Source organism: Pelophylax lessonae (assembly GCF_965119305.1).
Source record: "Pelophylax lessonae genome assembly, chromosome: 1".
Classification (NCBI taxonomy): domain Eukaryota; kingdom Metazoa; phylum Chordata; class Amphibia; order Anura; family Ranidae; genus Pelophylax; species Pelophylax lessonae.
Window position 1 is genome coordinate 451,792,425 of NC_138768.1, and position 15,873 is coordinate 451,808,297.

General features: G+C 40.5%; 1 protein-coding gene across 2 annotated transcripts in view; it reads right to left on the bottom strand.

Moving 5' to 3' along the window:
- NCAN (neurocan) overlaps window positions 1–15,873 on the bottom strand; it is a 373,708-nt gene that overhangs the window by 39,944 nt on the left and 317,891 nt on the right. For both annotated transcript variants that reach the window (XM_082243138.1, XM_082243139.1), the window contains 2 exons: window positions 9,061–9,177; window positions 4,713–4,826 (listed from right to left, as the gene is read on the bottom strand). In XM_082243138.1, the coding sequence (XP_082099264.1) occupies window positions 4,713–4,826; window positions 9,061–9,177 (231 nt within the window). The remainder of the gene's footprint in view (window positions 1–4,712; window positions 4,827–9,060; window positions 9,178–15,873) is intronic.

Genomic DNA, 15,873 nt, shown 5'->3' on the forward strand with positions numbered 1-15,873 from the left:
AACGTGAAAACTGAGCCCATTTATTATTTCTTACTGGCACTTTTGCATTTTTTGTCACCATTGAATTTTTTTCTCATTTGTTTATGCATATAGTTGATTTTAGAAACGCACATACACAGAATCATTTTGATACATCATTTTCACAGGTAGCGCCTTTTTCCAACCTTTTTTACTTTTATCTCTAGGGGTTCCATATCCAGCATTAATTCATGAGTAGCTGTAGATGACTGGAGAAACAGACAGTAATTTAAGGCTGTCAAAGAGAAAACACCAGCATAAAACTGGGAACACATGATGCCTGGAGAAACTTCCAGGAGTTTAGTATCCAGGAATAATCTACCAGTACTCTTTGGCTGACTGGAAACACTTCCAGGATTTAAGTTATTTGACCTGAATCTACCTGCAGCTGTTGATAGCAGAAAAAAATCTTAAAAATGAACAGATACAAGCAGAGCTATCTGTGTCTCTCCTGAGGACACTAGCAAAAAAATAAGGTATAATAGTCGTTACTCGTGGGCATAGTTTTTTTTTTTTTGGTGCCAGTGTCCATTTTATCTGAGGGTGGCAGAATAACCTTAATGTAACTTTAATGAGAGTGTAAGAATTCTAAGATTTCCTGGATACCTCAATGGATGATAAAGAAAAATTATTATTATAACACAAAAACTCTGCAAGCAAGCATTTAATTTATTTTAGTTTTTACATGCATTTTTCAAGTTGGTGACAGGGAATCTTCAAAGGGAAGGCAACAACACAAAATGCTTGAATGTGCACCGGGCACTCACATCAGTATAGGCGTACAACTGTGAAAGTAGGTATGTGCATTACCTAACACATAATAGACAGCATAAACTAATGATTACATGAGTAATTTTCTGAGCTTTAACTCATGTAAAACCATTTATATTCACCTCCTTTGTCACACTGCAGGAGTATTGATTTGAGAGTGGCACACTCATAAATTATCAAGTTGGTCAGACTATTTTCTTTGACTGAGACAGCTTTCTAATCTCCCACTCTCTTCTACATCATTTTCTATTTAGTCTCTTCATCTTTTTCTATCATGTTCTTCTTCAATTCTCTGCTTCCTGTATTAAACTCTACAAAGCACATTTTCAATAGCTTTCATTCAGTATTTTTCAGTTGTTACTCTTTTTTAATATTGATGGGTATTTTAATTTTGAAAATAAAAAAAAATACCTGACTCCTTCACAGGGTATAAAAATGCCTGTGGATTTATATATTAACTATAATCCTTGAGGTTTGTGTACTTATGTAGAGCCCCCTCCCCCAAAGGGCCCGCTGTTTTGTCCCAGGTTCTTTTCCCAAACCAGGGCAGTGGCAGCCAGGCATGCAACAACAGTCACTCTTCTGGCTCAAAAAAACATCTAGGGGTATCGATTTGGTGCTTTATTGAGAGTTGAACTTGGATAGGATGCTGGAAAACTGTGGGATACTCCAACAGTGCAATGTAACAATACAAGGACACTTTCCACTTTCCAATAGCTTCCAGGAACAGTCTTTGCAAAAGCAACTGATGGACTGGGCCACACTGGAACACCAAGGAAATGACCAGATTTGACCTTGAGATGGCACTGATGCACAGGAAATAATAGCAGGTCTGTACTCACAAATGCCTCTGGATGCTTGGATGCCTCGTTCCAATATCAGCCAGACAAATATCCTGTGAACTAGCAAAATCTGGTAGAACAGTAAAGGAAGAAGTACAGCTGGATTGCCCAGAATGGCTGCAGCCCTTCTGGATGGGAACCTTCTCCTCCTGGACAAGGACCTGCCTTAGGCCCAGGCTATTTATGCTCTCACCAGCCACCTACTTGGCACCCTATCCCATGGGTTGGCTAAGATCACATAAATATTCTGTCTGACAGGTTTGTCTCTTCCAGCCTTCTACATTCTAGAATCCTCCAGAAGGCATGGGTAAGCAGTCAGTGAGGCCTAGAACAGCCCAGATCTATCACAAACTGCTCCACTAATTACCTAGCCTATCTAGCAGCCTATCTAGGAGGGTGCTACATCTAGTTGCCCTGTATGGCTCAGTTCACATTGCACCCCAATCTGGCACTGGATTAGCTTCTCAATAACCCTTATGCTACTTACTGGGTTGTTTTCTGGGCTCATACTGTTAACTGTAAACTTCTGCTTAATTTGTAATTCTCCCCATGTCCACTCATCAGTTCTTTAGTTTGCTTTTAAGTTTAATTTCAGTTTGTTTTTCATCCCTGTGTTTATCTGTAGTCTTCACTTCAATATTTTCCGTGCTTCCTCTCTATCTGTTCTGCATCCCTATGCTATCTGTTGTCCTTTCTAATTTTCTTTATAAGCCCTCTTTGTCTCTTCTTCCTCCATCTGTTGTGCTTTTTCTCTTCTCCAGTCTTATCTAAACTCCCTCTCTGTGTCCTTGACAAGAATTTGTTATAGGTACTCTCTTTTCAAGTTTTCCTCTGTCTCATCTATATTTTCTGATCTCTGTGCCCTCCTACAATTTATTGTATTACCTCTGTCCCTTCTGCGTTGATTTCGTTTCCATATTTTCCTCTTTAATTTCCCTTATACTAGACTGTTAAATACTTGATCTGTGCTCTCCCCACTAATGTCACTTATACTTTCAGTTTATTTTACATTCATAGGTTGCTTGGGGTCCTTGCATTTTTTTCTTGTTTCAACTCTCTGTGTTTTCCACTTCTCTTATTTCCTCCCCTGTTTTTCTGTCACTGTTTTTCCCTACCTGTGTCATCTGGGCTTTATACCACGATTCCTTTTATTCTTAATATATACTATTTTTGTTTCAACTGTGTTTTTATTAAATGTTTTCATACCTGCTACATATATAACCTATGATTCTGTATATACTCTATGGATAAATGTTTGTGGACATCTGACCATGGCACCTAACTATATAGGCAAAAAGTATGTGGGCACCCCCCCTTTAATCTCACCCCTCTAATTTTTTGAGTTCAGGTGTTTGTAATAAAGGGATAAGCATTACATGTAATGCAACAACATGACAGCTTAGACAAATGTGCACTTCCAGCCTTGTGGCAACAGTTTGGGGAAGGCCTCTTTCAGTGCTTCTATAGCTGCACCCCAGTTCAGAAAACCCATTCCATAAAAACATGGTTGGACAAGTTTGGTGTGGAGGAACTCAAGTGGCCTGCCCGGAATCCTGACCTCAACCTTTCTAAACACCTATGGGATGAACTGGAATTCATTGTATCAATTGTGAGCCTGGTCTTCTCAACAAACATAAGTACCAGACCTCACACATGCACTTTTGGCTGAATAGGAACAAGCTCGCACAAGCATTTTTCCCAGAGGAGTAGAGGCTTTTATAGCTGCAAAATGAGGGCCAGTCTATAAAATAGTATATATGTAAATCCAGTCACTAAAATCACATATGCGTTTTAACATGTTATAGTATATGTGAATCCTTCCCTTCAATTTAAAATGAGAGAAATAAAAGTTAAAATGTTTGGGTATTTATAAAAAATACATATATACATATAAATATAAATATATATATATATATATATATATATATATATATATATATATATATATATATATATATATATATACATATATATATATATATATATATATATATATATATATATATATATATATATATACATACACCTTTTTTTTTTTTTTTTTATATAAGTGATCACATATTCTCTGTTCTCAGCTACAAAAGGGGCTTAGGGGGGTGGGGAGGAGAAAACTGCAGTACATTAATCTCCCCAGTGCCCAGTGAATGGCAGTTCCTTGGGGGGGGGGGGGTGTTGTTAGCAAAAGCCTGATCATTGGTGGACAGGCAGGCTGTAATCCCAGCACAGCCAGAGAACTGGCATAGAGAAATAATACACATTGCTTTAGCAAAGTAAATGTCATTCGGTTAGGGTTTACATCTACTTTAATGTCTATGATTGTTTGAATGGCATATCAAGTTCATATGTCATGGTCTGTTGTCCACAGACTTTTGGCCATACAGTACATAATACAAATTGAGCATCCTGATTTGCTTTAAAAAGATTATTTTCTTTCCTTTTTTTTTTAAGTCAAACACAACTTCCAAAAAGTGCAAGTAATAATGCATAGTTCTCAAATCATAACCAAATGCAAGATTCACATTGCTGTACAGACAGCTGCGGTCTAAGCCTTTTTGAACCTGCAGTTGCTTAGTCACAGCCAGCTTCTCACAAGCAACATTACGGTACCGAGGACACGAAGACTGGCAAAGAACCTGCCCAGGTGTTAGATCCCTGGACTAGTAAGTGTGTGCCTAATAAAAGTCTGCAGCTACAGTATTTGTAGCTGTTGAATTTAAATTTTCTTAGAAAACAACTGCAGCTTCTCTTTTGGTCTCTTGTGATTTTAGTGGAATGAGCATTGCTACTTCTTTTACATTTTTAGATGTTTTAAAAAGTTGCCTTGAACTAAGTAATGGATATGCATGCTTAAGCAGAACAGTGTGTCCAATAATTTCTCATTATACAGCATACAGAGATGACATTTTATTTTGAATTGGTTAAGCAATGTGGAAACTCTGATGTGCCACTAGATGTCTAGTTTATTAATGGATCTCTGATTCTCCCTGCTACTGAGCTTCTCTGTGTTTTTGCCAGTCCTCTTTAATCTTTTTCCTCACATCTTTTATAAGCTTGCATCATTTATTAGAATTTGCTTCTCACCTTTGCCACATGTGCTTCCGCCATAGCTTGGTAAACACAAACAAAGGAATGAGTCGATTTCATCAATGCACGTTCCTCCATTCTGGCAGGGGTTGGATAAACATTCATCAATATCTGTTGAGACAAAATATATGCATATAAAAATGAGCTCATAGGAAAAAAGTAAGTTATGACCCATATGTACTGTACTGTATATACAAACATTATTTGTACACGTATCTTTTTCTTAGCCCAGCCATTCAGGAATAACACCTATGTGGCCACTTAGCGACCTTCCACCCGGTCCATTGGTGAATTCAGATGTGGCACTGCGCATGGGCCAATGGCTTAGGCGCATGCGCTGTTGAGGGTTGGGTCCTATGGCGTCATTAATAGGCCACCAGACCTGCTTGTTGTCGCCTTGCTGGAGCAAAATATAAGACCACAAATACACTACATTACCCTCAGAATGGCAGTGGATGCATGAGGGTGGACTTCTCCCTGCAGTTATTTATTCAATGAGCTTTATATATATATATATATATATATATATATGTAGTACTCTTCTAGATAGGTGCTAGGCAGGGAGAATAGTTTGCTCTGCCTGCTTAACAGGGGAGTAGCAGGTAAATCATAGTCTGCTTCATCTGCTTATCAGGGGAGCCTGATCAATAGTTAGGTCTGTTACGTGTGCTCAGGGTGAAATTCATCTTGGCTGAGGGAGTGTCCCCACTGCATCCAATAGGGGCGCCTGTTGGACAGTGGAGGAAACCCAGCCAGTGACACACAGGCTTTCATGACTATCGCAGTGGGTTGGCACAAACAGCGGTGCATCCTGGGATATGTTATAAAAGCCAAGGGCACATGTGACAGGGTGTCTTTGGGTGTGAAGCCAGGTCCCAGGAGGAGGGTTATGGCTGTCTTTCCTCCTGTCTGTTGTGGAAGGTGGTCACAGGCGGTCGGCTTAGTGAGCCAAGAGTGTGGTGCTGAGCCAGGAGGTCAGGAAGCTGACAAGTGGAGTTGGAGGCAGAGCAACCTTGGGAAAAACAGTGTCTTTTAGTACCTGGAAGCTTGCCAGGGGTCTGCCCAGGAAAGGGGACCGCTCCAGTGGAGAGTCAGTGGACAGGTGTCAGTGCACACAGCAAGTGTGAAAGGGGGTGCCAAGTTAGAACCCTGAAGAATAACTCAAACAGGATCACATTATCTATCTTCACTTCAGTGGCAAGGTGAAGCAGCGGCCTTGCCGCACACTACAGCTAGTTGTCCTCAAGATTGTGCATAGTTCATAGTTGGAGTACCCCAATCATCCCTTCTCCTATCCCAGTTCCAAATAAAACCACAAAAAAAACTAACATCCCCTGGATTGATTATTGACTGAGCCAATGACTTTTAATGCTATTTGTCTGCTATCAGTTGCTAAGGGTAACCCAGGGGAATCCAGAAAGTGCAATTTTCAGCAGTCCTCTAGGGGGCAGTCTACATATATATATATACTGTATATATACATTGTTAAAAAAAATGAAAGGAACACTTTTTAATCAGAGTATAGCATCAAGTCAATTAAACTCCTGGGATATTGATCTTGTCAGTTAATTAGCACAGGGGGTTGTTAATCAGTTTCAGCTGCTTTGGTGTTAATGACATTAACTACAAGTGCACTAGATGGGCAACAATGAGACGACCTCCAAAACAGGAATGGTTTTACAGGTGGAGGCCACTGACATTTTCCCCTACTCATCTTTTCTGACTGTTTTTCACAAGTTTTGAATTTGGCTAGGGTCAGTATCACTACTGGTAGCATGAGGCGATTCCTGGACCCTATAGAGGTTGCACAGGTAGTGTGCAACTCCCCCAGGATAGCACATCAATACATGCCATTGCCATTGTCTCAAGACATGGAGGAGATTCCAGGAGACAGTCAGTTACTCTATGAGAGCTGGACAGGGCCGTAGAAGGTCCTTAACACATCAGTAGGACCAGTATCTGCTCTTTTGTGCAAGGAGGAACAGGATGAGCACTGCCAGAGCCCTACAAAAAGACCTTCAGCAGGCCACCGGTGTGAATGTCTCGGACCAAACATTTAGAAACAGACTTCATGAGGGTGGTCTGAGGGCCCGACTTACTCTGGACCCTGTGCTCACTGCCCTGCACCATGGAGCTTGATTGGCATTTGCCAATGAACACCAGAATTGGCAGGTCCGCTACTGATGCCTTGTGCTTTTCACAGATGAGAGCAAGTTCACCCTGAGCACATGTGACAGATGTGAAAGGGTCTGGAGAAGCTATGGAGAACATTTTGCTGCCTGTAACATCGTTCAGCATGACCGGTTTGCTGGTGGGACAGTGATGGTCTGGAGAGGTATATATCAATAAAAAAAAAAGGATTTTCAATACAGAAATGATGGCTTGAAAACTTTTCATGTCATTTGGAAATCAAGGTCGCAGAGTCTGGAGGAAGAGTGGAGAGGCACAGAATACAAGTTGCATGAGGTCCAGTGTGAATTTTACAGTCAGTGATGATCTGAGAAGCCATGTCATCTGCTGGTGTTGGTCCACTGTGTTTTATCAAGTCTAAAGTAAGCGCAGCCCTCTACCAGGAAATTCTAGAGCACTTCATGCCTCCGCTGTCTAGCTTTATGAAGATGCTGATTTCATTTTCCAGCAGGGCTTAGCACCTGCCCACACTGCCAAAAGCACCAATACCTCGCTTAATGATCTTGGTATCACAGTGTTTTCACTGTGTGGGTCTTCACTAGCTGTAAGCCATAATCATCAAAATGAAAAGAAATGCTTGAAATATATCACTCTGTGTGTAACGCATCTATATAAAATGACTTTCACTTTTTGAATTGAAATACTGAAATAAAAAAACTTTTTGATGATATTCTTTTTTTATGAGATGCACCTGTATGTATGTATGTATGTATGTATGTATATATACATATATATATATATATACACATCTCATTCATTTGGACAACTGGTCATATACACTGGGCATGTATTGCCAGAATTGATTATCATTGTGGCTTTTATTGCCTCCCCTATAGGGTCTGTTCCACTGGACTGGCTATTGGCTTTTATTTTGACCAGACTGAATGATTGATCTATGTGCTTCATCTGCTTAGGCTCCCCAATGGGTGGGTGTTTACTGTCCTTTTCCTGATATTACTGTGTATGGGGGACTATAGTGCCCCCACTCTAAAAGGTTAGCCATCTTTTTATATGTATCTGTTTAGCCACAGATATGTAGTTTAAGTCCCAGGATACAAACTTATGTAGAGCTTAACTAGGGCTGTATCTGTCCTTTTGGGCACTAATCTGGTTTATGATCATTTAATATACCACTTCAACTCATTGATGTCCAACCATGTTCCATCCACCCCACCGCCACAGATGGGATTTGCCACTAGTCTAAATCTAATACTATTTTAGTATGTACCTTACACACAAATCAATATTTTTATTGAATATTGATTATAAGTACCATCTAAACTATTGATATATTATTTATACATAGAACACCTGTGGCCCCTTCTTTTGTTCCAATTCTCGCATGGCGATGACTGCCTTGGTGCCTCCATGTTGGCTGACCTCGCTCGGCTGTTGGGGTAAGCGTCATTCAAGCCACACTTCTCAGCAAATATGTGTATCTATTTGTATACCTACTGTATGTATTTTCATTTTTTTTACTGAATGTTTAACAAATCACTGAGATTATCGGTATTATGATGTCATATTCTTTATTGTTATAGTATTCTGCTCTCTCAAATTCTCTCCTGAAGAAGTAGGTGACCGCGAAACATGTCGAGTCCGAGTGACTACATATGTATATCTTCCCTGGACTAACATCCTAGGTAGAAGTGACCCTAATATGGGGGTTTAGTACAGCCATAAAGACGGACATTAATTTTATCACTCTTTTTTTTTTTTTTTGTATATTTTCTTGTGTTTTTGTGGTTCATCCAAAACAATTTGTATTGCAAATTTTGTGACTAACCTATTTTGATGTCTAATGACAGTACCAAGAAAATCCTGCTGCCCCACCCCTCTCCATGCTTCAATGCATTCAGGAATAAAAATATATACAGGCATAAACAGACATCTTTTTCAGTACAACATAAAATGAGTAAATAATACCAAATAATCAGTTCTTATCTATCACTATACTAACACTAATAAAATAAAATAAAAAAAAATAATAAAATAAAACGTGATTGGCTGCAATGGGTTTCTCTACTCAACACATTATCCTTTAGCTGATGTACTTAACAAGCCTGTTTTGCTATAATTATTTTAAATATGGGTATATATTAGTTTCTAAGTTCAGGTAAGATTTATTTATATTTGCCTAATGCATGGTAAGTACCAATTTCACAGTTTTCTCCTGTATAGCCTTTGTGGCAGATGCAGCTGTATGTGCTTCCATTCGACTGACAGGTTCCCATATGCAAACAAGGGCTGTGAACACAAGGCTGGGGTTCCCCTAAAGAAAAAAAGAAATAAATGGTCACTGACGATGTAACATTACTAAAAAAAGCTTCAAAATAAAGAGGATGTGGGTTAATATAGCATTAAAAGCCAGTAATAAATTGCATTCAGAAGGATACTAAAGCTAGCCAAACAGCAGTAGATATAATTGTTCAACTCCTTCAACAAAAAGCAATCATATAATATATACAGAAAAGATACAAACTAATGTTTGTTACAACACTACGTTTTCCATTAAACCAAGTAAATTTATACCTTACAGTCCAAAATTGAAGCTACTTGGATCCTCCCAATTAGGGCTCTTTCAGACACACTTTTCAGAGGGCGAAAAGATACTAGCTCATTATGAAATACTTACCTTAGAACGAAGCCCCGAAGTGCCGACCGCTCACCTCTCTCATGAGTGACATGTTCTAATGCCCTTCTTCCGGGTTTGTGGCATCCGGCCATCTGATTGGCCGGAGCCACGATGACGTCACTCCCGCGCATGCGTGCGGGAGCCGACGGTCACGGCACGGGGGTCTGAAGGAACGGCACGCGCATGCGCATGGAGCGCATGCGCCAGTGATGTCACTGGCTGTATGTAAGGTAAATATCTCCTAAACGGTACATGTTTGGGAGATATTTACAGTACCTATAGGTAAGCCTTATCATAGTCTTATCTATAGGTACAAGTTGCAGAGGAGGGTTTACTTCCTCTTTAAAGAGTAACTCCACTTTTGTGAAAAAAAATAATATTAATAACTTAGCATAGACAATTGCTACACAAGTCATATTGTATATTTTTAATAATTACATTTAATTTTCAATCTGCAGCACTGTAATTCTGTGTAAAATGCAATGCAATATGGCAATCTGGTGGGTTCTGTACACATATGGTGTACAGAATACCTCCCCCCAGATATGTTATTTCCTGTTTGTTTACTGATTCTCACAGAAGCCTGCACTTTTTCAGATTTTGGGCATTCCCTGCAACATAAATGTCACTTTTGGTGAGATACTCCCAGAGGGAAATCACGTCTAAAGGGATGCAGACCCTGTCACTGTCCTCATTAGAACAACGCAAGTGCAATAGCTGATTGATAATTATAAAATCACTCCCATTCACATTTACTTTGCGGAGAAACAAGCAGCTATTTCTTCAGAATAACAAAAGGTAGGAATCTGCATAGATCTGGAATCTGTTAAGATCCCTGCAATGTACATAGATCACCCAGAGGGGGATGTTTTTTCTCTTTATACTTTAAACGCAATAGGTGAGTTTTACAGGTGGTACCGCCTACCAAACTCTGCAACCTGAGTAAAAATTGCTTCGGCCATGAAGTAAGGCATTATGGCTGTGGCATGTGTACAGCTCTGTCTGACTATATTGGGACAGTTTAGGTGGGTGGCTAAACCTAGGGCCAGGACAAGGGGTGGGCAGGAGGGTAGTTGCCCTGGGCGCAATGGTTTTTTCAGGAATGGGGATGGGGGGTGCCTTGACCCTAACCCTAAAGGAAGGGGGGTGCAGTTCAGCATCCTTGCCCTGGGTGCTGGATGACCTTGTCCCGACATTGGCTAAACCACTGCTCAGCCACCCATTTTTATCACCCCCTAGCAATCCATTTGAAACAGCCTTAAACTGTGTGATGTGATTAGTAACTTTGCAAAGCAGTATTTCAAGGATATACATACGCAGAACATGTTTATCTGGAACATCATTCAAATCTCTGCATAGTTCAGACCAGATGCTCACATATTTCAGATTTAAGCATCTAAAAAGGTACATTTTTTAAACATTTTAGAGAAAAGGAAATATAAGAGTTTCTGTCTGGCATTCTGCTTTTGTTTCTGAGAACAAAGTTGCTGAGAAAATTTTGGACAGCAGGAAGAAATGAGGACAATGGGGAAAACAACTGAGTATTCGTGACAAGGACAGTGATAAATGGGACTCTGGAGTGAAGGAGAAGTGAATAGAAGCTGAAAATAGGAAAGAGATAAATGGCTAGAGAGGAAAGTGGATAGTAAAATAAGAAGACAAATGAAAAATGGGAACTAGCAAAGAAATATTGGTAGAGTGAAAATGATCAAGATAACAATGCAAACTACGTTGGATATATTATTAAAAGAAAAACTTAAAAGCAAAAAAATCGATTGATGGAAAAATTACATTTTTATGAAGAAATGGAGTGTGTATAATAGCTGTGTCACTTCACTTTTTTATTACCAGTTGATTACATGGGTTCCAGAATTAGAGATGACAAGAATAACAGCAAGTATAATACACAAATGTCTGTTTTTATATATATATATATATATATATATATATATATATATATATATATATATATATGCAATAAAATCACATGTAATTCTTCAGGATGTGTGAGGTTTGACAAATCAATTCCCAGAATGCCACAGGCATAGCACTATGGAGGTGCGCCACACAACTATTCACACCCTCCTGGATTGCAGACCAGTTGACTCAGTCTTTATGAAGTAGTAGAAAAAATAACACGCATGTGCATTGTGCTGTTGGCAAAAAATGAGTGCCTGGTATCTGGAGCAGCAGATTAACATCAAATTTTGCATGCAAGTTGGCAAAAGTGCAAGTGAAACTTTAGCTCTGTTACAAAAGGCTTATGGTGAACATTCTATAAAGGAATAAAGTGCTTTTTAATGGCATAGGTGGTTTAAGGAGGGGCAGGAAAATGTGCACAATGATGCACATGTGTGTTCCATTTGGGAGATTTCCCTTTACTTCCTGTCTCATAGTCACAACAGGAAGTGATGGGGAATCCCTCTAAAGTGAAAAAACCCCTAGTAGTCACCAGAAACAGTATCTCTATTGGACAATGCCTCTTCTATTCCTGTTCTGGTGGCCATTCCAAATTTTTGAATTTTGTTCACTTTCAATTATAATGGTCAACAGGGCAAATAGAGAGCATGAATTGTCTTGCGGGTTCAAAGACAGCAATAAAAACCTGATGTATTCTAATCCCTCTCCATTCTATCCAAAACAGTTATATTTTAATCTCAATGTACACAAACTATACATATAATTTACAGAAAACTGCTTAAGGGCCCCTTTCACATAGAGCGGATCCGTTTGGACGGATTCTTCTTGCTCAGCGGGAATCGCTCCTTTGATCCCTGCTGCCCAGGTGGATGACAGGTCAGTCTCTGCTCACTGTGCAGAAACAGACCTGTCAGAGTCCTGCTCCCCTCTATGGGAAGATTGGATGAAAATGGGCAGCCTGTCCGTTTTCATCCGATCCCATCCAATCCAACCTACTGGACGGACGGCGGACGTATCGCCATCCATCTGTTTTCAGCAGATCTTGTCAGATTGAATGCCAGGCAGGAGTCAGCGGATACATTTCTTCTGACTTCCGCCTCCCCATAGAGGTCAATGGATGGCCCAATTGGGTTCGCCTGAAAAACGGACAGACAGACCCCATTGTTCCGATCGTTTGAAAGGTGTCTTAGAGCCGGTTCACACTGAGGCGATCCGACTTCGGGGGGCGACCTGTGAAGTCGCGTGCACTGATGTGCACCGCGACTTCGGCGCGACTTGCAGGGACTTCACATAATGGAAGTCTATGCAAGTTGCTCCGAGGTCGCCCCAAAGTAGTACAGGACCCTTTTTCTAAGTCGGAGCGACTTGTCGCCTGACAAGTCGCGGCAATTTGAATGGGCTCTTACAGTGAAACAAAATGACACAGTGATATACTAAAGTGATTGTAAACAATTACCTTGTAAAACAATCCATTAAGTTTAAAATGGAAATGAAAGGCAAAACATTTGTATATAGATATAAAAAACATTTTTTATAAGTGATCACATTCCCTATGTTTTTAGCTGCATAAGAGCTGGGGGAAGAGAAGCAACAGTACAATGATCTCCCCAGTGAAAAACTGTGCAGGAGAGGCATGTCAGGACAAGTCTGTTCATTAGAGGAGAGCAGGCTGAGTTCCCAGCATAGCTATAGAACTGACCACGCTGTGTTCTCCTACTTAATGTGGTCAGTTTTCAGTAGGAAAGCAGAGGGACTGGCAGAACACCAGGGATTTCACATTTCAAGGTAGCAATACAAGAATAACAGGATACGTTTTCATACAAGTACATTGTACAGCAGGTACATATGAGGAATATGAAATGTTGGGGTTACAAACACTTTAGGGATCTGGACTGCTTCCCAGATTTGGAATACTGAGAGGAAGCTTTTCAGTCCTCAATATTTGTTGCAATTAACCAGCTCAGTTGTACTATAATTGGGGGCTCTTTGATGGGAGAACTACCATCATGACCAGTGTGAGATGCCTGCAGGTTGGGTCCTCCTGCTAAGATGAATTGAACCTGAGACTGCTATTATCTGTTACTTGCAATCTGTTTTTAGTAAGGTAAATGTTATTTTTCATTATTTTTAATTGTGTGTGTATTATTCACTGGTACGTTTTCGAGACTTAAACTGCATATATAATCAGTTTCCTTGGAGTGATTGCAAATGAATTTTAGAATGAACAGTGCCAGAAACTAAGTGATCTTGCCAAGATCTGATCCTTGAATTAAAAGTCTAAGCACTAAGCACTACATCTAGTGATAAAAACTTATTAAATAAAAATCAACATTATAAAAAGTGACAGCATCTATTCTTTTACAGATTTGACTATTATGAACCTAAATTTATTTTTTTGCTATAAAGCTTTGGAAAGTGAACCTTGGCGGTGAAAACAATTACCGGTATTTGATCCCCTGCAGCTTTTGTAAGTTTTTCCACTTACAAAGATATGAAGGGTCTAGAATTTTTATTATAGGTGTATTTTAAATGATAGAGAAAGAATATCAGCCAAAAATCCAGAAAAAACACACAAGACAAATGTTATACATTGAGTTTCAGTTCAGCGAGTAAAAAAAAGGTATTTGATCCCCTACCAATCAACAATAATTCTGGCTTCCACAGACTGGCTACAGTATGTGCTCGTGTGGTACACAGATTAGTCCTGTCCATTTAGGAAGTTGCTCCTAACAACAACTCGTTATGTGTATAAAGGACACCTGCCCACCCAATCATTTTCCTCCATTCAAGCCTCACCAATCCATCAAAGAGCCATCAGGCGATGTCAGGGAAAAGATTGTAGACCTGCACAAGGCTGGAATGGGCTACAAGACCATCAGTGAGTACCTTGATGAGAAGGAGAGAACTGTTGGAGCGATTATTCGCAAATGGAAGAAATACAAATTAACCATCAATCGCCCTCGGTCTGGAGCTCCTTGCAGGATTTCGCCTCATGGGGTAAGGATGATCATGAGAAAAGTGTGGGATCAGCCCAGAACTACACAGGAAGAGCTTGTAAATGATCTCAAGGCAGTTGGGACCACAGTCACCAAACAAACCATTGGTAACACAATACGCCGCCATGGATTGAAATCCTGCAGCGCCCGCACAGTCCCCCTCCTCAAGAAGGCATATGTACAGGCCAGTCTGTAGTGTGCCAATGAACAACTAAATGATTCCGAGAAGGATTGGGAGAAAGTGCTGTGGTCAGATGAGACCAAAATTTAATTCTTTGGCATTGACTCAACTTGCCATGTTTGGAGGAAGACAAATGCTGACTATAACTCTAAGAACACCATCCCTACAGTCAAGCACGGAGGTGGAAACATTATGCTTTGGGGCTATTTCCCTGCTAAGGGCTCTTTCACACGGACGTTCCGTATGTCCGTAAATCACTCCATCCATTTGCGGGTGATATACGGACATAATGAATGTCTATGGGATTGCGGATGTCAGCGGATGATCATCCGCTGCCATCCGATTTTTTGTCCTTTCAGTTCTGTTCCGTTTTTTGGAACGGAACAGAACCCTATTTTCGTTCCGTTTAAAAAACGGAACAAATGCAAAATCGGTGTCATCTGCTGACATCCGCAATCCCCATAGACATACATTATGTCCGTATATCATCCGCAAACGGATGGGATAATATGCGGACATACGGAGCGGATGACACAAGTGTCATCCGTGTCCGTGAAAAAAAAAAAAAAAAGTGCCAGGGCGGATCGCAATACGGTCCGCTCCGTGTGAAAGAGCCCTCAAGGTACAGGCCGACTTTGCCTGATTGAGAGGCCAATTGACGGGGCCATGTATTGGAAATTCTTGGATGAGAACCTTCTTCCCTCAGCCAGAACACTGAAGATAGGTCGTTGATAGGTCTTGCAGCATGACAATGACCCAAAACATACCGCCAAGGCAACAAACAAGTGGCTCAAGAAGAAGCACATTATGGTCATGGAGTGGCCTAGCCAGTCTCCAGACCTTAATTCTATAGAAAATTTATAGAGGGAGCTGAAACTTTAAATTACCAAGCGACAGCTTGGTAAGGATTTAGAGAAGACCTATAAAGAAGGGTGAACCAAAATCACTTCTGAGATGCGTGCATACCTGGTAACCAACTACAAGAAATGTCTTACCTCTGTGCTTGCCAACAAGGATTTCTCCACCAAGTACTCCGCTCTCATCCGATCCCCCATAGAGGGCAGCGGGGGCTGAGACACTTCCTTCTCCGCTCTGCAAGCGGAGACGGAGCTGTCATCCGCCGGCTCAGTGGGGATCACGGATCGATCCCCGCTGAGCAACACGGATCCGCCTACGGAGGCGGACCGTGTGAAAGAGCCCAAACACATCACAGTGGTACTTTGTAAATAATTTATC